Source organism: Anomaloglossus baeobatrachus, chromosome 6, assembly GCF_048569485.1.
Source record: "Anomaloglossus baeobatrachus isolate aAnoBae1 chromosome 6, aAnoBae1.hap1, whole genome shotgun sequence".
In the NCBI taxonomy this organism is placed as follows: Eukaryota; Metazoa; Chordata; class Amphibia; order Anura; family Aromobatidae; genus Anomaloglossus; species Anomaloglossus baeobatrachus.
The window spans coordinates 308,290,691-308,314,865 of record NC_134358.1 but is presented as its reverse complement, the minus strand read 5'-3'; the positions used below and the strand labels follow the sequence as shown (position 1 = coordinate 308,314,865).

The window sequence follows — 24,175 nt, the reverse complement described above, 5'->3', positions numbered from 1 at the left end:
ACAAAAGCCCAAATAAAAGAGATCTCAGAGAGCCGCAAGATGCAATACATAGACGACTGGAAGAGTGAATTAGAGAACTCCCAGAAACTCACCATCTACCGGTCACTGCAGAGGGACTACACTCTGGCCCCATATCTGGAAAGGTTACGCCACCCCAAAGACAGGCAGACCCTGAGCTTGTACAGACTGAGTGCCCACAGCCTAGAGGTGGAAACAGGGTGGCACCGACAGACATACAAACCGCGGGAGAACAGACTGTGCCAGCACTGCCAGCAGGGGGCTCTGGAGGACGAGGCACACTTCTTTCTGCACTGTGACAAATACTCAGCAGTGAGGGCCTCGCACTTCCAGAAACTTACCACCCATACCCCGGACTTTCCATCCATGGACGAGGAGATGAAACTCTGCATCCTACTGGGGGAAGAAGAATCAATGGTGGAGATCGCCGACCAATAGGACACCACATGTCATAACCTGAGGGGAACATAAGGCCCCTAAATGGACTTTCAGAGCCCAAATTGTGCCCCCAACTCCCCATAACCCTGATCCCCTCCCACCCCACTTACTGTATTTCTCTTGCTTTGGCAACACTAATTGTATTTTGGTCCTGCCAATAAAGCATATTTGAATTTGAATTTGAATGAGGCTGCATTGCTCTCTCCTCTCTCTACTCTCTCTCCTCTCTCTCCTCTCTCTCCTCTCTCTTCTCTCTCTTCTCTCTCTGTCCTCTCTTCTCTCTCTCCTCTCTCTCCTCTCTCCTCTCTCCTTTCTCTTGCTCTCTCTTCTTTCTCTCCTCTCTCTTTTCTCTCTCTTCTCTCGCTTTTCTCTTTCTTTCTCCCTCTCCTCTCACTCTTCTCTCTCTCATCCCTTCTCTCTCCTCTCTCTCCTCTCTCTCTCCGCTCTCTTCTCTCTCTTCTCTCTCTCTCCTCTCTCTCCTTTCTCTCTCCCTCTCTCTTCTCTCTCTCTTTTCTCTCTCCTCTCTCTCTCCTCTCTCTCCTCTCTCTCCTCTCTATTCTCTCTCTTCTCTCTCTTTTCTCTCTCTTCTCTCTCTCTTTTCTCTCTCCTCTCTCCTCTCTCTTCTCTCTCTTCTCTCTCTCTTCTCTCTTTCTCCTCTCTCTCTTCTCTCTCTCCTCTCTCTCTCTGTCCTCTCCCCTCTCTCTTCTCTCTCTCCTCTCTCTCCTCTCTCTCTTCTTTCTCTTTTCTCTCTCTCTTTCTCCCTTTCCTCTCCCTCTCCTCTCTCTCTTCCCTCTCTCTCTTCCCTATCTCTCTTCTCTCTCTTTTCTCTCTCTTTCTTTTCTCTCTCTCTTTCCTCTCTCTCTTCTCTCTCATCTCTTCTCTCTCCTCTCTCCTCTCTCTCTCTCTCTCTCTCTCCTCTCTCTCTCCTCTCTCTCCTCTCTCTTCTCTCTTTCTCCTCTCTCTTCTCTCTCTCTTTTCTCTCTCCTCTCTCTCCTCTACCTCTCTCTTCTCTCTCTTTTCTCTCTCCTCTCTCTCGCATGCTCTCTCTCCTCTCTCCTCTCTCTCCTCTCTCTCTCTTTTCTCTCTCCTCTCTCTCCTCTCTCTCTTGTCTCTCGTCTCTCTTCTCTGTACTCTCTTCTCTCTCTCTTCTCTCTCTCTTCTCTCTCCTCTCTCTCTTCTCTCTCTCCCTCCTCTCTTCTCTCTCTCTTCTCTCTCTCTCAGGCCTGGCAATGATCAGCTGATGCGGTCACCTGACGGAATCAGCTGACACTATAAGTTGAGCAGTGAGGCCGGCTTTTTACCGCCCGGTCGGCTAAACTATCAGCTGATGCTGTCAGACAGGAGACTGCACAGAAGTGTGTAATTTTTTTGCACTGATGCATCAGCTGATTGTATAAAAGCCGTTTATACAATCAGCTGCTGTGTCATGTGATTCAGGCCCTTGAACCTGACACATCATCTGATCGTTTTGCCTTCCAGCAAATCGATCAGATGATATTGGATCCGGATTGGGCGGCGCGGGACCCTTGACCCAGAATTACTGCCGAGGGTTTTTTTTTATTTTAATAAAGCTGGAGTCACTAATTGTATTGTATTTTATTTCTAATAAAAATATTTTTCTGTGTTGTGTTTTTTTTTATCTGTTGTAGAAATTCATGATGGCATGATACGCCAGCAGGGGTGCCCAGAAAGCTTGGGCAGCCTGCGCTGCGGATTCCAATCCCCAGCTGCCTAGTTGTACCTGGCTGGACACAAAAATTGGGCGAAGCCTATGTTGTTTTTTTTTCAATTATTTCATGAAATTCATGAAATAATTAAAAAAAGGGCTTCCCTATATTTTTAGTTCCTAGCCGGGTACAAATAGGCAGCTGGGGGTTGGGGGCAGCCGTATCTGCCTGCTGTACCTGGCTAGCATGCAAAAATATGGCGAAGCCCACGTAATTTTTTGGGGGGGCAAAAAACTCCTGCATACAGTCCTGGATGGAGTATGCTGAGTCTTGTAGTTCTGCAGCTGCGGTTTGCTGTCTGTCTGTATGGAGGAGAGGAGACAGCAGCTGCAGAACTACAAGGCTCAGCATCCTCCATCCAGGACTGTATGCTAGAGGAAGAAGCAGGGGGAGCAGAACTGCAAGGCTCAGCATGCTTCATTCACTAGTGTATGCAGGAGAGCAGACACCAGCTGCAGAACTACAAGGCTCAGCATACTCCATCCAGGACAGAATGCAGGAGTTTTTTGCCCACCAAAAAAATGACGTGGGCTTTGCCATATTTGTGTATGCTAGCCAGGTACAGCAGGCAGATACGGCTGCCCCCAACCCCCAGCTGCCTATTTGTACGCGGCTAGGAACTAAAAATATAGGGAAGCCCTTTTTTTTAATTATTTCATGAATTTCATGAAATAATTGAAAAAAAAAAACAACATGGGCTTTGCCCAATTTTTGTGTCCAGCCAGGTACAACTAGGCAGCTGGGGATTGGAATCCACAGGACAGGTTGGCCCCTCTGCTGCGAATTGCAGTCCGCAGCCGCCCCAGAAAATGGCGCTTTCATAGAAGCGCCATCATCTGGCGCTGTATGCAACTCTTCCAGCAGCCCTGATGCCGGGTGGCTTGCTGGGTAATACGGGTTAATGCTAGCTTTGTTTTACTAGCTAGTATTAAGCCAGAGATTCTTAATGTCAGGCAAGTTTGACACGGACATTAAGAATCTCTAATAAAGGGTTAAAAAAAAAGACACCACACAGAGAAAAAATACTTTAATAAAATAAATACACAGGCACACTTAGAGACTCCATGTTTATTACTTCCTCTCACCCCTCCACGATCCTGGTCTTCTGTCTTCTTTCTCCTTCAACCCATGCAGCTCTGCTACATCAGACACTACTGCATGGGAGGAAGACGCTGCTGCTCCCGTGCAGTCTAATCACTCAGTGAGTGAGCAGATGCTGTGGGTTGTAAGCGGTGACATCACCGCTGCCATCGTTGAAATAGTAATCTGACAGGCGGGTTACTATAGCAACGGTGATCTCCGATCACCTGATTCCCGGTGCCGCTATTCACCGGCTGTGGCATCCAGTCCCTGCATGTGGGCTGACTCTATAAAGAGCGCTGACATGCAGGAACGGGGAGCCAAGCATGTGCCCAAGCATCTCGCCGGTACACGGAGATGCTCAAACGAGCACCGCGTACCGGAGAGATACACTGACAGGACCTAGCATGACGTCTGGCCATGTGACCAGTCTGTAGCCAATGAGATAATACACACGTGACTGGTCACATGCTATGACGACGTCACAGAAGGTCCTATCATCAGTGCTTGTTACCGGGAGGGCGCAGCGATGATCGGAAGGAGAAGCGGCGGGAGACAGAGTCTGCAGGACGCATCGTGGGGACCTGTAAGTATAATGGCAATGTTTATTAACTGTGTGTGTACATGTATAATGTGTTTGTATGTGTTTGTGTTTGCCTGCCATTGTTTTCAATGGGGTTCGAAGGTGTTCGTCGAACGTTTGTTGAACGTTCGCCGAACACACCCGCCGTTCGACGAACCGAACCGAACTCGAACACTAGGGGGGTGGCTCATCTCTAATAAAGATTTTGATCATTAGACTCCATTCTCCTGGATCAACATCCCTCCTGCTCAAGAAATCTGCTTGGATATTGCTGGTGAAGAGCTGATAAAGACAGACGTCGCTCTGCCTAAAAGAAGAATACTGTTGAGATAGATTTTAAACTTCCCTGATGTTGCAGGTGAGCTACAATGGTTATGTTGTCCAAATATACTTTTACACAGGTCCCTTGAATTAAGGTTACTGCAGCCTTGGTTGCTTCCTCCACGGCCTTCAACTCTCCTAAGTTGGATGACCGGAAACTGATCTCCTGAATCCAGACTCCCTGAAAGGAAGTCTGTGTGACCATGGATCCCCATTCTCTTCTGAAGACGTTTATTGTAATGGTTATCAGAGGATCTTGATTCCATAGTACTGCCCTACATACATAATTTTAATTCAGCCACCAAGTAAGGATCTCACATGACCTGGCAAAAGAATCTTCTTGTTCAAGGATCTGAGAAATTCATTTCAACATGACAGAATGTGTGTCTGTGGAACTGCCGATGGTTGGTATGAACGACTCCTTCATCAGAGAGAGTCAGTGTGTGTGCAGGTTTTCGGGTGGTGTGTGTAACACCATTTTTTTAGGTTGTTTCCATCATGTTGCAGCCACTCCCCATTGTAGACACAGTAGACAAACACATGATACCAGAGTACTTTTGGAAACCAAAACTTAAACAATTTATTTTTAAGGATGATCGAATACCAAAATATCGCGATGACAATGAAGTCGGGTGAAGTTCATCTTAGTTCATTCTGATCGCGTCATTCTGTCTCGCAGCCAGCCATGCTCTATGGGGATGTAGCAGAGCCGAGTTTTGGATGCATTTTGAATGCATTTTGAATGCATTTTTGACAGTGCTGTCCCACTTGGCTCCGCATGGCTGCGAGGCAGAGCCGCGCGATTAGAATGAACTCGGATGAACTTTACCCGACTTTATTGTCATCACGTGGCTCTGTGTGTGTACCACGGCCTGATTTGCGATCACAGGTGAAGGACTCACCGATGACCACAAATCCCCTGAGTGACTGAGTGAGCTGCGCAATCAGCAGTGCCGTCACTCAGGTTACCCGCAGCCAGCTGGAGTCCTCCACCTGAGAGCTGTGGCCGCGGGTAACCTGAGTGACGTCACTGCTGATAGCGTGGCTCACTTCAGTTGCTGCGTGGAGCTCACAGGAGCAGCAATGTTCTGCGGCTGCTCCTGTCAGCTTCATGTAGCAGAGCTGGATGCGTTGTGGGACCTCGTGTGGATTACGCCGGACCTGGAGGGGTATTTGGGGATTTTAATAAAGTGGTGAAAGAGGGTGGTTATTTTTGTCTTTTATTCCAAATAAAGGATTTTTTCAGGTGTATGTGTTTATTTATTTTCACTTACAGGTTAATCATTGGGGGTGTCTCATAGACGCCTGCCATGATTAACCTAGGACTTAGTGGCAGCTATGGGCTGCCATTAACTCCTTATTACCCCGATTGCCACCACACCAGGGCAATTCTGGATGAGTCGGGTAGAGTCCTGTGGCTGTTGTATCTAATGAATGCCGCAATTCCGGGCGGCTGCTGGCTGATATTGTTAGGCTGGGGGGCTCCTCATAACGTGGGGCTCCCTATCCTGAGAATACCAACCTTCAGTCTTGTGGCTTTACTTTGGCTGCTATAAAAATTGGGGGGGGACCGCACACCGTTTTTTAAATGTATTTATTTATTTTACTGCACTACATAGACCTGCCCACCGGTAACTGTGATTGGTTGCAGTGAGACAGCTGTCACTCAGCATGGGAGCGCATCTGAATACAACCAATCATAGGTGCCGGTGGGCGGGGGAAGCAAGGAATACGAGATGGAAAAATGAGTGGCCGGCATTTTCAGAAGCTGGAGAAGCCGCCGGAGCAGTGTGACAGCCGTGCAGTGCCGTGTCAGTAATCGGTCAGTGATTGGTGAGTATGAGAGAGGAGGGAGAGGAAGAGACCGACAGACAGAGAGAGAGAGACCGAAAAAAAAGCGATTTATGGAGCTGCTAGCAGCTACTGGACACTGTATTCAGCCCTTACAAGGACTATTTATTAGTTGGATCTACGAACGCTCTCCCGCACACAATACAGTCTATGTACACCACCAGCGCCCTATCCCTGCGTGTTCACAAAATGGTTGCTGGCTTTTATAGCCCCTATGATGCTGTGCGGCCAAGCCAATCAAATCACAGTACCACCAGAACAAAGATGGCTGCGGCATTATTATGAGGGCAAGCAACATAAGATGTGTTCATTGGCTGGAAAACAGGCGCCAGGAAGTCAGAAATAAAAATGAAAGTATCGGAGCAGATATTGTTTTATCCGTCGGATACCAAATGGTGGCGAGTACATTCGCTCATCCCTATTTATTTTCCTTTTCACCACTATGACAGACAACATGGCCTCACTCTTGCGGTTCTGCGGTTACTGTTTTTTTGGCATACTCTCACTCTACCTATCCTTCCTATCTTGCAACTAGTCTGCAAGCTGCTGGGCTCCTATGTATCCCTTTCACCACTCTTCTTCTCACTGGTGTCTGCTTCTGGGCCCCAATGGCTGTCAAGCCTGGTATCTTCCCTGGGTCCGGAGAGGTGAGCCGTTGGCTAGATCTTTAGGCGGTTACCTCAGGGTTCCTGACTGGCCCTAATTCCATGCCACATCTTTAGTCCTCAAACTCTTCTGCAGAACTGACTCTCCTCATGCCCATCTTTCTAACTAACCTCCCTGGCCACCTGTCACTCCTCCTATCTTATCTACCATCTAATCTAAAGCTGCTCTTACCTGACTGTTAGGTGGCATTGGACGCTACCTGATGCCAGCTCTGCTACATCAGGGACCCACTTCACTAGCAGCAGCAGTAATTTTACGACATGAATTAATAGCGTACTTGGCACCTAAAACATTTTACCTTTACAGACAATCAGCATAAAGCAGTAGGGTGGGCAGCCCGCATGTTTCCCCTCATATGTTGGCCGATGTGATTAGCTGACATGTGCAGCTAACAAGCACGGCTGGATCGGAGAGTCACCCTCTCCTGGTTACTAGTTAAATCCCGCTGTGAATCTCTGACAGTGGGATTTAATGCGTGCCGGAGGGGAGCATGTCATGATGGGATCACAAGGTACCGATCAGTTGTCAAGACAGCCGGGGCCATGGGATGTCCCTTCTGTTACTGTCATGACGCAGTTTCTGTGAATGCTGTCTTAGCGTCGGTGTTTACAGGAGATCAGAAATTCTGCTGTACAGATAGCAGAAGCAATCGGACTGTATCCGATTGAAGTCCCCTAAGGTACTAGTAAATCAATAAACAGTGTAAAAAAATGGCTGTCATCCTACACCCCCCAGCTCGCTCCCAGCATGTTTTAAAAGTATTGAATAAAGGGCATTTTAAGGATAGTGAGTGCTCTGTGATTTTCTACTTTTTTTGTTTAACTTACGTGATCTTTCAGATGTTTTCAGTAGTTTACTGAAGTGTAGGCTGATCCCCCAAAATCAGTGATTTCAGCTAAATGTTGCCTAATTTTACAATAAGAATAAACGTTAATAATATAGATGGTGTATTCTGGACATAACAATTTATGGTGTATTCCTGCATTAGGAAACCTCTCCTTTCCTTTTTTCCTTCCTTGATTAATTATCATTAATAAAAGGAAAATGCTGATGGTGAGACCCTTAAAGCTAAAGCCAAATAAGCACAGAAACAAATCATTAAACCAAAATTATTCGGCCTCTCAATTCCTTAGCTCCTGGGCGAAAAACTATAACTTTTATTTTTTTCTGCCAACATAGTCATATGAGGGATTGTTTTTTGTAGGACGAGTTGGAATTTTAAATGACACAATATACTTTGCCGTTAAATATATAGATCACAAACTGACCAGAAACTGCACAGGAAATATATTTTTGTACCATTGAAGCCAGTAGATAGAAAGATATTACAATATGAGAGTCTTCAGTGGTTGATAGATTTTAATGGCTGACTGAAAAATAGATAATAAATAGCAGCTTTGGAGACTACGCAGGTCTCTTCATCAGGCATGTTATAACAAAAAATCTGAAGAGTCACATATTTATACACAACAGGACATAGAATGGAGCAGTAAATAAGACAAGTTATGTGAAGCAGAACTATCAGTATGGGAAGGGGAGAAACAGTTGTGGCAGTAAACATTGCAGCAGTTCATAGATAAGGAGTGTGAAAGTTTTATAGTCTTCTGATTGAGCTCTGGTCTTGGGTTGTGATGCCCCCAAATGGTCAGAGAAGCACATTCTTTAATTGATGTAAAAATACTTCAATCCATGGGACGTCTTCATTCCTGTTCTGAATTTGTCAAAGGCACCATAACTCCCAGACTTTTCTATCGCTCTGAGACTTGAAGTTTCCTTTCAATACCAGCAATTTCATGTCCATGATTCTGTGGTCTGGGTTACAGAAATGTTTGGCCACAGGTAGATTTATCCTTTTTTCTCTAATTGTGTGGCGGTGAGAATTCATCCTTGTCCTGAGCTGTTGTCCGGTCTCCCCTACATACAGACCCCCAGTTGGACATTTGGTACATATAATTAAGTACACCACATTAGTTGTGGTGCAGCTAAAGGTACCTGGGATCTTGTAGTCCTGATGTGATCTGGGAATCTTTATCCTGTCCATTGTCAATATAATGGACAGGTTTTATATTTTTTCTGATTGAAGGAAAATGTTCAAGTTATTGTTGGAGAGGATTCTCAGATTTGAAACACAGAAGTTGAGGGTCTGGAATATAGATGGTAATCTGTAACCATTACAACAAAAAGGTGCCAGATTATAATCCATATTTCCAGACCCCCCATTTCTGTGATTTATACAGCTCCCAAATCTGAGAAGCATCACCGTCAGAAGCTCCCTGTCCTCTCCAACAACAGGAATGTTTCACTGCAACCGGAAAAATATAAAAGCTGTCCATTTATGACAGCGGCAAGCTCACATCAAGATTACAAGATCCCGGGTACCTTCAGCTGCACCAAAACTAATATGGTGTACTAAATTATATTTATGAATAATCATCAATGAATATCATTATACATAAAATCATTAATATAAACATAATTTGACCACAGAACAATTACATTTTATTATTGATGCACAGCCAACATCTAGCCATTGAACCATTTATAACGCGCAGAAGAATGTCTCCTTGTGTGAATCCAGATGTATTCAGTAATGACAACCATCGTCATACAGGATGCTAATAACCAGGTGTGACAAGAAGGCAAAATAAAAGCAGTGCCTTGTTATTACAAGGTGCTGAGGTGAAGGCTTCCAATTAGTTATTTTATTCGGTCACAAATGTTCGCATGAACCTTGTTCTTATATGCTTCTTCCTGGGATCTCATTAATCCTCCTCTCTTACCTTATTCTTATATCTTTGTTAAATAGAGGTAAGAAAGGTGAGATTGTAGTATATTATTAGGACATTGGTCATTGAGTGATTCCTTATAAATAAATGCCACTGACAGCATAATTGTGGCCTGAGGTTTTTTTGTTTTTTTTAATAATACGATTCATTCACCCATTTCATCTTCAAGTGAACTGTTCTGAAACACAAAATATCTGGGAAAAGAGTAAGCTCCTTCACCCAATCCAAATTTAAAAATTAACCAGTACAAGTAACTGTTTTTGATGTGTAGAAAATCATTGGACTAAGGGTACTTTCACACTTGCGTTGGTTTTTTTTTTGGCGCAATCCGCTGTCTTGGGAAACAGCGGAATCCGTTAACGGATTCCGTTGTTTCCCATAGACTTGCATTGATGACGGATTGTGTCAAAAGTACCTGCGTTGCTTCCGTTGGCCGATGCTCCGTTGCTTCCGCCAAGCGGAAGCAACGCAGAATGTAACGTTAAATGCTTGTGTCAAAATGACGCCAACCAACGGATTCCGTTGGTTCCGTTAAAATTTATAATGGTTCCCTATGGTAGCAGATTCCGTTGCTAAGTGCTTAACAATGGAATCCGCTGCTGGATTCCGCTAATTTATTCTGAGCATGCCCAGAATGAAAAAAAATAAAAAAAGAAATAAAACAGAGCCGACGGATTCCGTTAGACGGACGCCTAACGGACACCAAACGGATGCAACGGTCCGTTATTTCACAGGAATCAGCTAACGGATACCTGTGAAATAACGGACCCATTGCATCCGTTGACACCACAAAAATAACGGATGCGTCAAAACGACGCAGCAACGGACCCAGCGGATTCAACCCAACGCAAGTGTGAAAGTACCCTTACTGGAAATATTTTTGCAGCAACGTCTAAATTAAGCATCATTTGCATAATTTCTTGAACATACTGTTTCATTTGATTGTATATCTAACACTTTAAAATTAATTTAGCAATTTTATCACAATTAGCACATAAAGTTTTATAACTTTTTACATACAGTTGATTATATTTATATGTAAACTGTAAAATGTTGAAATTTGAACACATTTTTTTAAGCACCACTCTGGCATTTTTATTTTTTATTTCACTGCTAGAGTGGTACCGCTAATGTTTGTTCAGTGCCCTTAGTAAAATACGTATCAGCAGCTGTCTTCTGTTCCTATTTTGTCATCTTGTGACTACAACTCTTGTGTACAACTCTCATTGTAAGTCTATGAGAGCCTCATTCTGACATACTGAGAAGTGACTTCCAGTCTGCTCAGCAAACATTGCAGTGAGCCGGCAGGTCAGAACCAGCAGATGTCCGGAGTAGCGCTGAGAACAGAAGAAAACCGTAATAAGTAGGTTTTTGTTGCTATTGCCAACTGTCCTGGTGGCGTAAGAATTTTTTGGAAACTACAGATTCTGGCACTCTGCCTGCTAATGTTCTCTGATGTGTGTGGTCAGTGCAGGGAGATGCGGGTGCTGACCCACAGACTTAGGCAGGCTAGCAAATGTTAATCTCTGCTAGGCTGCTTGTTAGTCAGTTTGATCCCATGCTGTGGAGGAACCAGTCATGTTCACTCCCCTCCTATATATGCTGATTGAACAATTCCATTAATGCCAGCTATAGATTACTTAGACTGATCTGGTGAGGTAGACTTGCTGGTGTTTATGCATTATTGCTATGAGTTGTTGTGGTGTTAACTCTGGTTGTCTTTTTGTTGCTGCCTTCCTGGTCTTCCTTTTCTCCTTTGTCTATTACTGCTTATTCCTGTGAAGTTTGCTGTGTGTGTGTGAGTTTTGGTTTTCCCCTGTCTATCTTAATCTGTGTTTCCATAAAACTCTTCTCCCTTCCTTCCCTAGGAGGGTAACAGATTAGATTTGGTCAGGAGAATAGGAAGTCAAGGGACTCCTGCATCTCCACCTTCAGAGGTCAAGGATAGCTTAGGGTCTCTTAGCATGATGGACAGTACAGGAGCCCCTCATCCCTCACTATACTGTAGTCACATCATGACAAAGACACTGGCTGGTAAGTATTTACTACAGACAGGAATCATGCATTAGTGATACCACTCTGGCTGTTAATCAGAAAAAATACCAAAAAGGTGCTTTAAAATTAAATTAGGAATTTCACTTTCCTTTAGGCTGGAGACCAGAAATCATACACATGTTCTGTGGTTCTGAACCTGCTTGCAGTGTCTTTTAATAAAAAAAAAGTGTAAGTGTGAAAATATCCCCCCCCCCCCTCAAAAAAAATAATTCTATGTGCAAATTCTGGCAGTAATGCAGGTTATCTACAAATGTACTAAACTTTATAAAGATTACAGTATATCTGTGAAACATAGTAGGGTTTCTCATCGAGCATTTCTTTTCAGCATTCTTCAATGCTTGTAAAATAAAAACTCACATTTTAAATAATTTATAATGTAGTTTAACAAAGGTCTTGGTGAGATTTTTATTTTGTAACATTTTTCTAAGTTGATTCTTGAAAAAAAACACGCTCAGTGCATGCACCATTTTGAAAAAAAAAATAAATGAAAATGAAAATAACCCCCAAAATGCCATAAACTAAAACAACTGTTTGTATTTTCATTTTTCCATGAATTGCTATTGTAACGTGGCCTGAGTATGTTTGATGTGAAACACAGTTTAAGCAGTCTAGTGTTACTTAGAAAATGGTTTGGGTCAATTGGTATTAGGCCAGATTCACCCAGTATTTATGGTCTTTACACAAACTGTAATACCTATTCTGAACCCAGGTCTCGTAACCTGAATATACAACCGTCATAAAAACAAATTAGACTAGAAGTCGGGGGTCAAAGGATCCTGCAATGACTCCAGGCATTGTGGTCTATATACGGACTGTGAAATATGTATTCATGAACCCAGACGTAGGGTGAGTCAAAGTGCAGTGGACTAAATACTGTATACCCCAACATATACAGTCATGGCCGAAAGTGTTGGCAGTTGGCACCTTTGAAATTGTTCTTGAAAATGAAGTTTTTCTCCTAAAAAATTATTGAAATTATATGTTTTGTTATACACGTTTTTTTTTCCTTTGTGTGTATTGGAACAACCAGAAAAAAAAACCCAGAAAAAAAGGAAAATTGGACATAATTTCACACAAAACCCCAAAAAGGAGAAGGACAAAATTGTTTGCAGCTTTCCAAAATTGTGGGTAAATAACTTTGTTTCAAGCATGTGATGCTCATTCAAACTGACGTGTTGCAAGTAACAGATGTGGGCAGTATGAAAATCACACCTGAAATCAGATAAAAAGAGAAGTTGACTCAATCTTTGCATTGGATATCCGTGTGTGCCTCACTAAGCATGGAGAACAAAAAGAACAGAACTGAATGAGCACTTGAGAGCCAAAATTGTTGAAAAATATCAACAAACAATCTAAATGTTATAAGTCCATCTCCAGAAATCATGATGTCCATTTGTTCATGATGAGCAACATAATCAAGAAGCCCATGGAACTGTGGCTAATCTTCCTGGATGTGGACAGCGGAGAATAATTGATGAAAGCACGAAAGTACAGATTGTGGATAAGCAGTGCCAATCAAGTTCCAAATAAATTCAAGCCATCTTGCAGGCTCAACGTGCATCAGTATCAGCTCAAACTATTTTCGACATTTGAATGAAGTGAAACGCTGTGGCAGAAGATCCACAAGGACGCCACTGCTGACACAGAGCTATAAAAAGATACACTGAAGGTTGCCAAAATGTACTTCCAAGCCAAAATCCTTTTCTTGTGGACATATGATACCAAGATAGAGCTTTTTGGTAAAGTACGTCATTCTACTGTTTACCTAAAATAGAATGAGGCCTACAAGGAAAAAAAAACACAATACCTACAGTCAAATGTGGTCAAGATTCAAAGATGTTTTGGGGTTGTTTTGTTGCCTCTGGCCATGGGTACATTGACTTTGTGCAAGGCATCATGAAATCTGAAGATTACTAAAGGATTTTGGGTTGCAATGTAGTGCCCAGTGTCAGAAAGCTGGGTTTGCATACTAGGTCATGGGTCTTCCAGCAGGATATTGACCCCAAACATACTTCAAGAAGCACCCAAAAATGGATGAAAACAAAGCACAGGAGAGTTCTGAAGTGGCCAGCAATGAAACCGGATCTAAATCCCGTTGAACACCTGTGGATAGATCTTGCTACTGGGAGAAGGCACCTTTCAAATATGAGAGACCTGAAGCAGTTTGCAAGAAAATAGTTGTCCAAAATTCCAGTTCAGAGATGTTTGAAGATTGTTGATGGTTATAGGAAGCGATTGATGCAGTTATTTATTCCAAAGAGTATAGTATGTAACCATATATTAAGTTGAGGTTGCCAATAATTTTGTACTGTCCATTGTGGGGTTTTCTGTGTGAAATTATGTCCAATTTATCCAATTTACATTTTTCAGGGGTTTTTTTTGTGTTGTTAAAATACACATAAAGAAAATAAACATGTTTATACCAAAACATTCATGATTGCCTTAATTTTCTGACAGAAATACTTCATTTTCTGGAACAAATTTCAAGGGTGCCAACACTTTTGGCCATGACTGTATATACCAGTGTAATCTCTAGGTTGTTTATTAATTGTTTGAATTAAAAAATCAATTTGAAAAAATGTGTAGTTTTTGGCCACAATACTGCTACACCTTGGCCTAGCCATGTGAACTTATCCAAATAATGTGAAAACGCAAACTTACTGTGAAAAAACAATAATAATAATAATAGTAATAATCATCAAGATGTCGGTGTTTTGCAGTGGTGCCGGAGAGGTCAGTGTGTGAAACATGGTGATGAGGGACCCAAACCTACAAATGGTCAATGGTCTGACTGGTCAAGTTGGTCCCCATGCTCTAGAACATGTGGTGGAGGTGTTGCGTACAAGGAACGCCAGTGTAATAACCCACGGTATTTATTCTTTTTTTTTCAATTTCTTCAAAATTTGTATTATTTGTATAATACTTACCATAAAGAACAGAGAGAGGGAGGAACAACAGTCGGGAAGGGAGGGGGGGGGATCCACATCCACATGAATACCCACCCAGAGATTATCTGCTCCGTTGCTCATACCAGTCAAGTAGCTGCTGAATTTATAAACTTCACTTTCTTGGATTTGAAAACCTATACGTCCAAGCTGACCACTAATGGTATGTAGAGAATCTGCCTGATAGTGCCAGTATAGCACTTGCTTAAGGTTATGTATTTGAAAATCCTGGTGATTGGTTCCCTTTAAATATCATGAAATCACCTGTGCCACATTTACACGGTCAGTATTTGGTGAGATTTTTACCTCAGTATTTGTAAGCCAAAATCAGTACTGTAGGTTTTCATCCAATGGGAGTCAAGTATCTGTTGTCTCTCTCTTCAAAACACACACCTAAAATAATGGCAGCCTGCTAACTATTGGACCCTAGGCCCAGCACAAACGAATTCTGGATTCTGTCACCTCCCAGTAAGCAACCATCTTGTCTTCCCATATAACTTCACCAAGTCTGAATTAGTCCCATCATGCCGGACTAAATACATTTAAAACAGTTCATTACATTGCAACACATCACATTGTCTTTGAGGGGATGAGGACAGTAATTCCAACTCCTTACAAATGATCAGTATTTAAATTAATAAAAAGTTGACTTACTTTTTACATTTTGGTTTCCCTATTATGCTCTAAGGGAATCTGGCATTTAAAAAAATACTATCAACCTGCAGATATGAGGTTAATTTGCAAGTTAATAACCTTTTAAAGCTGCCCAGCTGCCTCACTGAAAGCTTGACTACCAGATGAAAATAAACTTTATTCCTCCCGGCTGGGGCCACATGGGGCACTACTGTGATGCTCGCATGAGACTCGGCTCGCCCTGGCAGCACAGCAGGAGCCGAGTGTCATGCTAGTATCCCTGCATCTGAGGTCCGACCGTGCGAGCAGACCTCAGCTGCGGGGGGTGGGCCGGCACTCAGGAGGGGAGGGAGGGATTTCTCTCCCTCTCTCCTCCGTAGTCAACTATTACCATTCTCGCACTGCATTGGCAGTACACCGGTGTACTGCGAGTGCAGTGCGATTTTTCTCTCGCCCCATTCAGTTGAATGGGTGCGAGAGAAAGAGTCTCGGCTTACAATCGCAGCATGCTGCGATTGTTTTCTCGGTCTGAATAGGGCTGAGAAAATAATCGCTCATGTGTGCTGACACACAGGCTAGAATTGGTCCGAGGGGAATGCAATGTTTTATTGCACTCCACTCGCACCGATTTTCTCACCGTGTGGCTTAGGCCTAAGGCTGGGGCCACACGGGCACTACTGCGATCCACTTGCATGAGACTCGGCTCGTGCTGGCAGTACAGCAGAGCCGAGTGTCATGCCTGTGTCCTTGCAACTGAGGTCCGTTCGTGCGAGCAGACCTCAGCTGCGGGGGGCGGGCCGGCACTCAGGAGAGGAGGGAGGGATTTCTCTCCCTCTCTCCTGTGTAGCCGGGTATTGCCATTCTCGCACTGCACTAGCAGTACACCGATGTACCGCGAGTGCAGTGCGATTTTTCTCTCGCCCCATTCACTTGAATGGGTGCGAGAGAAAGAGACTCAGCTTACAATCGCAGCATGCTGCGATTGTTTTCTCTGTCCGATTAGGGCTGAGAAAATAATCGCCCATGTGTGCTGACACACAGGCTAGAATTGGTCCGAGGGGAATGCGATGTTTTATCGCACTCCACTCGCACCGATTTTCTCGCCGTGTGGCTTAGCCCTAACAGTAAGCATTCCCCAGCACTCACTGAGAGGTGGAAGAAGCCTGGGCTCATGTGAAACAGCTGTTGCTCATTCTTCTGATGTCTCTGTCCTCAATTATGTGTCCAAAATAAAGTGCATTTTACTGAAATTGCCAGTGGTGAGTGCCACTCTTTTTGCTTTCCTCTGAATTTTTATGATTATTTAGGGCTCACTCACAAGAGCATATAACACAGCCGAGTGCATGCTGATGTTTTATCGAATAGCCCTCGGTCCAACGCTTAAACTATGAGGTAGCACTGATCAGCAGATTTTTTCTAGAGAAATAAATTGCAGCATGCTTGCCAGTGCATCTGATAATCAGAGAACATGCACCTATACACGTCTTTGGGTGTGTAGAAATCATTGCATTACGCTTGGTTGTCATGTGTCGTAAGAAAATAAACGCCTGTGTGACTCCAGCCTTAGAAGTTGAACACCGCAAGACAGGGCTATTATATGGAAATATTTTATTTGTGCCTATTATTCAATGAAACTAGGTGTGGTAGTAATGCCAGCAATTTTTCTTTTGGTCTGATCTCATGAAAGGGTTTATATTGTGTGGACCAAATGTAGGGATTTGCTTACTCTACTGTTTCTCCAAAATTCCCCCCCCCACTTCCTTCATTCACTTATATTTCTGTTCTATTTTTTCACTTGTACTATTATCTAATGAGGTTTTATATTATTTAAGATACATACATTTATTGTAATTCATTTATATGATTTGGGTGAAATATTTAAAAAATAAAGAAATGCATTTAATTAAATATGGAGTTGTTTACAAGGAAAGCTATTTATGTATCCCACAGCAGAATCAGTGGTAATTTCAAGTAAAAATACACATATATGGCGTCTTTGTGTCATCATTTTGAGCTGTCTCTGTCTATATAGTATAGAGTTGGAGCCTAAAGCTGGGGTCACACATAACGACGACGACAACGACGTCGCTGCAACGTCACCATATTCTGTGACGTAGCAGCGACCATAGATGATCGTTAGTAAGCTGTCAAACATGGTATAAAAAGCAGCGACGGAGCAGCGATCATAGCGACGTCGACGGTCGTTGTGTGGTTTCAGACGTAGCGTAGCGTCCCTGCTGCGGTGTCAAACAAAAGGATTATCAGCTTATCAGCATGGCGCAGCGGGATAGCAGCGTTCAAAAAATGACCTGGAGCATTTAGGAGCGAGCAGCGATTTCGCAGCAGGGGTCTGATCGTTGTTATGTGTCACACATAGCGACGTCGCTGTTGAGGTCGCTGCAACGTCACAGAATATGGTGACGTTGCAGCGACGTCGTTGTCGTCGTCGTTATGTGTGACACCAGCTTAAGACCGAGGGTCACATGAGTATAGTTCCTCTTCTGCGAGAGAATTATGGTAATGACACTCAACTCCGATCCGAGTTTGATAAGAGTGTCAGCTTAGTGTGATCTTATTCTCTTGTAAGAGACAAGGAGCAAATGAAGAACAACATTTCTCTGTCTTCTCCATTCTGTGAGTCCGCGAAAATCAGATGTGATCTGAGTGCAGTCCGACGATTTCCATATACCCATAGACCAAACGCCACCTCGACACTGTCCTATTAGATAACTTTGGTCCGAGTTCTATCCGTTAAAACATCAGAGTACTCGTCTGAGTTGTACGGTGGTGTGGGCGAGTCCGTAGTCAAAAACTATGTAGTAATGTTTTATATACATGATAAACATGTCTTATATTAGCAGTGGGAAAAAAACTATAAATTCCCAGATATGTGCCTTCCCAGTGATTGTAGATTGTTGAAGACTTCATGGGTCCCACTTATACAGATGGCAATACTCATTAAATTTAACCTAGTCAGATGCTCATATACAACCATTAATACATACTTTTCACTTTTTGGTTTAGACCTTTTTATGGTGGGAAATTCTGTGAAGGTTCTGCCCGATCATTTAAACTTTGCAGCAGTCAGAAGTGTCCTAAGAATAGTATAGACTATAGAGCGCAGCAGTGTGCAGAGTACAACAGTAAACCTTTCAGAGGCTGGTACTACAACTGGAAACCTTACACCCGTGTGGAAGGTAAGAGACATATGCTTCATTCCTTTTTTTCTTACAATCATTCGTGGTTCTGTTTTCTGATTTATGATAATGTGCAATTGTGCAAGATTGTGATTGAATTTTATTCTTTCACATCTATTTCTTATGTTATGTTTGTGCCTGTCTAGTATTTCCAAACCTGTTCTTCCAAGACAATTGTTTGTTTGGGACATTTTAACATTATTTTATCGCTTTAATCATCTTTTATGTATTATCTTTTTTTCTATTTCAATAGCATAATTGAAATTCAATAGCATAATTGAAAACTACGCATTTCGGCTAATAGTGAGCCTTTGTCACAAAAGGCTCACTATTAGCCGTAATACGTAATTTTTGACTGTTTACTTATGTGGACTAAATTGTAAAAAAATTTGATTTGGAGTTCTTTGTTCAAGTTATGTTATATTGTGGATGCCTTCCTCGGACACATGCACCTTGGATTGTGTGCCGCCTGGAACATTTGTTTTTAAATATATATATATATATATCTATATATATAATTGCCTTATTCTGTCTGTCTGTCTGTCTTGCTCCAAAATTGTGTCCTTACGGTGACACAAAGCTGATTGGCCGCTGGGCTCGCCATGGCCCTGCCCCCCTACACGGATTGGTCGCTCGCCCAGGCAACTCACCCACGCCCCGCCCCCCTCACGCAATGCACGCTCGCTCTGGCCCCGCCCCCCGCACGCATTCCCCGAACCGACCGACACGGAGCCACGACTCCCAGGTGAGTACTGTACCCCCGGGAGCCCACATCAGCGTACGCCGCCAACCCAGCCGACACATACCCTCGCATTGCTGGGGTTGCCGCCGTATGCTGGTGTGGGCTCCCGTGCGAGCGGAGGACGGGATGCGCTGGTAACCATGGTAGCATAGTTACCAGCGCATCAAGGTCCTGCAGCGGCGGAACATACACACACGCACACACATAACAACATACACACACATCAGATCACACTCACTCTCACACACACCTCACACACACATCACATCGCATCCACACTCACAACATCCTGGGATATCGCTTGCTTCTCGGCGGCGATACTGTGGAGTGACCTTCCAGGACCTGCCGGAGGATCACATGGCCAGAAGCATGTGGTATCTCCGGATGTTGTGAGTGTGAGCGCGTATGTGTAATATCGTCAATGTGTGTGTGTGTGAGTGTATGCGATCGGGTGTGTGTGAGTGTATGTGATCGGGTGTGTATGAGTGTATGCGATCGGATGTGTGTGAGTGTATGCGATCGGGTGTGTGTGAGTGTATGCGATCGGGTGTGTGTGAGTGTATGCGATCGGGTGTGTGTGAGTGTATGCGATCGGGGGTGTGTGTGAGTGTATGCGATCGGGGGTGTGTGTGTGTATGCGATCGGATCTGTGTCGGCAGAGGAGCACGGTGTGCTGGAGGAGGCTGGGAGGAGAGAGGCTGATCCTGGGGAAGGCTGGGAGGGGGAGGCTGAGAGAAGAGAGGCTGATGCTGGGGGAGGCTGAGGCTGGGGTAGGCTGGGAGGAGAGAGGCTGATGCTAGGGACAGAAAAGGCTGATGCTGGGAGGAGAGAGGCTGATGCTGGGATGAGAGAGGCTGATGCTGGGGGCAGAGAGGCTGATGCTGGGGGCAGAGAGGCTGATGCTGGGGGCAGAGAGGCTGATGCTGCGGGCAGAGAGGCTGATGCTGCGGGCAGAGAGGCTGATGCTGCGGGCAGAGAGGCTGATGCTGGTACAGCATGGGGGATGGAGCACGATGGGGAGTGCGCAGCATGGGGGATGGAGCACGATGGGGAGTGCGCAGCATGGGGGATGGAGCACGTTTGGGAGTGCGCAGCATGGCGGATAGACCACGTTTGGGAGTGCGCAGCATGGGGGATGGAGCACGTTTGGGAGTGCGCAGCATGGCGGATGGACCACGTTTGGGAGTGCGCAGCATGGCGGATGGAGCACATTTGGGAGTGCGCAGCATGGCGGATGGAGCACGTTTGGGAGTGCGCAGCATGGCGGATGGTGCACGATGGGGAGTGCGCAGTATGGCGGATGGAGCACGTTTGGGAGTGCGCAGTATGGCGGATGGAGCACATTTGGGAGTGTGCAGCATGGCGGATGGAGCACGTTTGGGAGTGCGCAGCATGGCGGATGGACCACGTTTGGGAGTGCGCAGCATGGCGGATGGAGCACGTTTGGGAGTGCCCAGCATGGCGGATTAAGCACGTTTGGGAGTGCGCAGCATGGCGGATGGAGCATGTTTGGGAGTGCGCAGCATGGCGGATGGAGCACGTTTGGGAGTGCGCAGCATGGCGGATGGAGCACGATGGGGGGTGCGCAGCATGACGGATGGAGCACGTTTGGGAGTGCGCAGCATGGCGGATGGAGCACGTTTGGGAGTGCGCAGCATGGCGGATGGAGCACGATGGGGAGTGCGCAGCATGGCGGATGGAGCACGTTTGGGAGTGCGCAGCATGGCGGATGGAGCACGTTTGGGAGTGCGCAGCATGGGGGATGCAGCACGATGGGGAGTGCGCAGTATGGCGGATGGAGCAAGTTTGGGAGTGCGCAGCATGGCGGATGGACCACGTTTGGGAGTGCGCAGCATGGCGGATGGAGCACGTTTGGGAGTGCGCAGCATGGCGGATGGAGCACGATGGGGAGTGCGCAGCATGGCGGATGGAGCACAATGGGGAGTGCGCAGCATGGGGGATGGAGCACGATGGGGGGTGCGCAGCATGGGAGATGGAGCACGATGGGAGGTGCACATCTCCCCCCAACACACACACACCCACGCGCACTGCACAACACACACACACACTGGGAACCACAAACACCGCCCTACACAGACACCCACACACACAGACAACGCTGCACACAGACAACGCTGCACACACAACACCCAACACACAAAAACCGCGGCATACATAAATATACGCACATACCGCACAACACACACATTGCACAAAACATACCTCCCCCCAAAACACGCTACAGACACACAGCGCTCCACAAACAACGCAACACACATACAACACCGCTCTCACCCCCCGCCACACCCAGACAACACCCAGAACATGTACAGCGCCCTACACAAACACTTGGTAAGTACACACAACAACATATATATATATATATATATGTATAACAAAAATCATACATGAACTACACAATACGTAAATTCTAGAATACCCGATGTGTAGAATCGGGCCACCTTCTAGTATATATATATATATATATATATATATATATATAATACTTTGGCAATTGTATTCTTTTTTCCATAAAATCTATATTAAATAGAATAACAAAAATAGTTTCACACTGGCTGCTGAAGCTTTTTTCCTTTTTCAGTAATTCCACATGTACAATACCAGCAATACACTGAGCTGTACCCTCTGACCTCGATTCCTAATTGCCTCGCACCTGTTTTTTATCCAGTTTTGTGTGTTTTGCTTCGCCTTTTGTTTGCACCCAATTTATTATTTTATTTGCGCCTTTTTTTAGCCTGTTTTATATGCAATCACCAGCATTTTTTTAGTTTTATGCTTTGGTTGTGCAGTTTAGCAATTCTAGACGTTTTGTGCCCAATTTATAAACTGCCACTTTTCAAAACGTTTCCAAATTTGGAGCGACTTCACTCCAATTTACCCCTGGTGTATTTTAAGTATGCCAGACTTTTGGCACAATGTTTGCGACTTTTCGTACTAACATATGAATTTTGGCACTAGCAGTTACAAAAACAGCTTAAGGCTATGTGTCCACGTTGCTTTTTACCTGCTTTTTTGCTGCTTTTTCAACTGCAGCGTTTAATGCCAAAATAGATGTGTTCTGCTTTTCAAGTAAAGTCTATGGGAATTTGGGTTTCTTGTGCCCACTATGCAGTTCAAACTGCAGCCTTTTTGTGGCAGAACTTTGGACATGTCAATTGTTTTTGCCTTTTGCGTTTTGAACTGCAAAGCAGAGTTTTTGACCAAATTTCTGCCAGAAAAAGGCTGCAGTTTGAACTGCATAGTGGGCGCAAGAAACCCAAATTGCCATAGACTTTGCTTGAAAAGCAGAACACATCCATTTCGGCATTAAACGCTGCAGTTGAAAAAGCAGCAAAAAAGCAGGTAAAAAGCAGGTAAAAAGTAACGTGGACACATAGCCTTAGGCTATGTGCGCACTTTGCTTTTTACCTGCTTTTTTGCTGCTTTTTCAACTGCAGTGTTTAATGCCAAAATGGTTGTGTTCTGCTTTTCAAGCAAAGTCTATGGGAATTTGGTTTTCTTGTCCACACTTTGCAGTTCAAACTGCAGCCTTTTTGTTGCAGAATTTTGGTCAAAAACTCAGCTTTGCAGGGCAAAACCCAAATGGCAAAAACAAAAACAGAACAATTGTTTTTGCCATTTGGGTTTTGCCCTGCAAAGCTGAGTTTTTGACCAAAGTTCTGCAACAAAAAGGCTGCAGTTTGAACTGCAAAGTGCGGACAAGAAAACCAAATTCCCATAGACTTTGCTTGAAAAGCAGAACGCAACCATTTTGGCATTAAACGCTGCAGTTGAAAAAGAAGGTAAAAAGCAGGTAAAAAGCAAAGTGCGCACATAGCCTAAGGCCTGTTTCACACGTCAGTGAAATACACGTTTTTTTACTGATGTGTTAAAAACACCTATGTCCCTCCAAGTGCCTTGATTCATGGCACACGTGGGTTGTCCAGGTGTAATCCGTGATCCATACTCCGTGATTGCATATGGACGTATACTCACCTGTCCTGTTCCTGCTGTCTATGGTGCTGACGTCTCCAGCTCTGCAGCATCCGGCCACCGCTGTCTTTCCCCTCTGCAACTACTTCCGGGTTGGCTGTGACGCCATACATGAATATGCATACCATAATGAGCCAGCCAGGGAGCTGCAGAGAGCAGAGACAGAACAGAGCGCCGCTGAAGCTGGGTGAGTTGAAAATGTTTTTTATTTTCAATGTTCATGTTTTTCCGGTACATGTTTCACGGATCACTCCATAGTGTGGTCCGTGGGACATCAGTGATGCCAGAAAAAAACAGACTTGTCTCCGTGCGGCAATCACGGACATGCATGTACGCCACACGGGAGACACTGTCAGTGAAAAATCACTGATGTGTGCGCAGACCCATTGATTAAAATGGGTCTGCGTATATCCGTGATTCTGGTATGTATAAAAAAAACCACATACGTAACAAAATCACTGACGTCTGAAGACAGGAAGTAAGCCCATCTCTTACTTGGCACCAAATTCATAAATCGCTTGTGCTATTTTAATGAATTTGCCACTACATACTAGGAAGTATCAAAAGCAAAGCAGCTGTATGTAATGCAAGACATATCAAGAAGAGACAAATACTGTAGGGCCAAAAAATCGCTGTTAAAAAAAAATACATTGAAAAAACACGAGTAATCTCGTTTAATTAATGGATGCATAAATGGTGCAAAATTTCTGCAACATCAAAAACTCTCCAAAAGCGTATCATGGGAACCAGGGGTGGACATATCATTGCTGCAGCCTGTCCAATCGCACAGAGACTCAAGTGGTTGGGGAGACCTTTTCTACCACCAAAGTAGGTGGAATTATTAATTATGAAGAGTTCTTGCATTGCAAAGGGCCTATATATTGTTCTTGCACAGGGCCCTTTTCTGTTTGTGTCCGCCAGTGGTGGAAACATAGCCCTCCAGAGCTTTTAGAGCAGAAACTGAGAGAAATCTCAAAGTTTGAGGAGTTTTAAGATTTTTAAGAGGATTTGGAGAGTTTAAAACGTCTCCAAAAGACTTATTTGCACATAGACTTAAGGCCCGTTTACACACAGCGATATCGCTAATGATATGTCATCGGGGTCACGGAATTCGTGACGCACATCCGGCGTCGTTTCGTT

The 24,175-nt window shown here is 44.4% G+C and overlaps 1 protein-coding gene across 1 annotated transcript in view; it reads left to right on the top strand.

The window, feature by feature from the left end:
- Positions 1–24,175, top strand: part of ADAMTS16 (ADAM metallopeptidase with thrombospondin type 1 motif 16) — a 547,822-nt gene that overhangs the window by 367,926 nt on the left and 155,721 nt on the right. The window contains exons 12-13 of the mRNA XM_075314921.1: positions 14,246–14,394; positions 18,128–18,300. Of these exons, the coding sequence (XP_075171036.1) occupies positions 14,246–14,394; positions 18,128–18,300 (322 nt within the window). The remainder of the gene's footprint in view (positions 1–14,245; positions 14,395–18,127; positions 18,301–24,175) is intronic.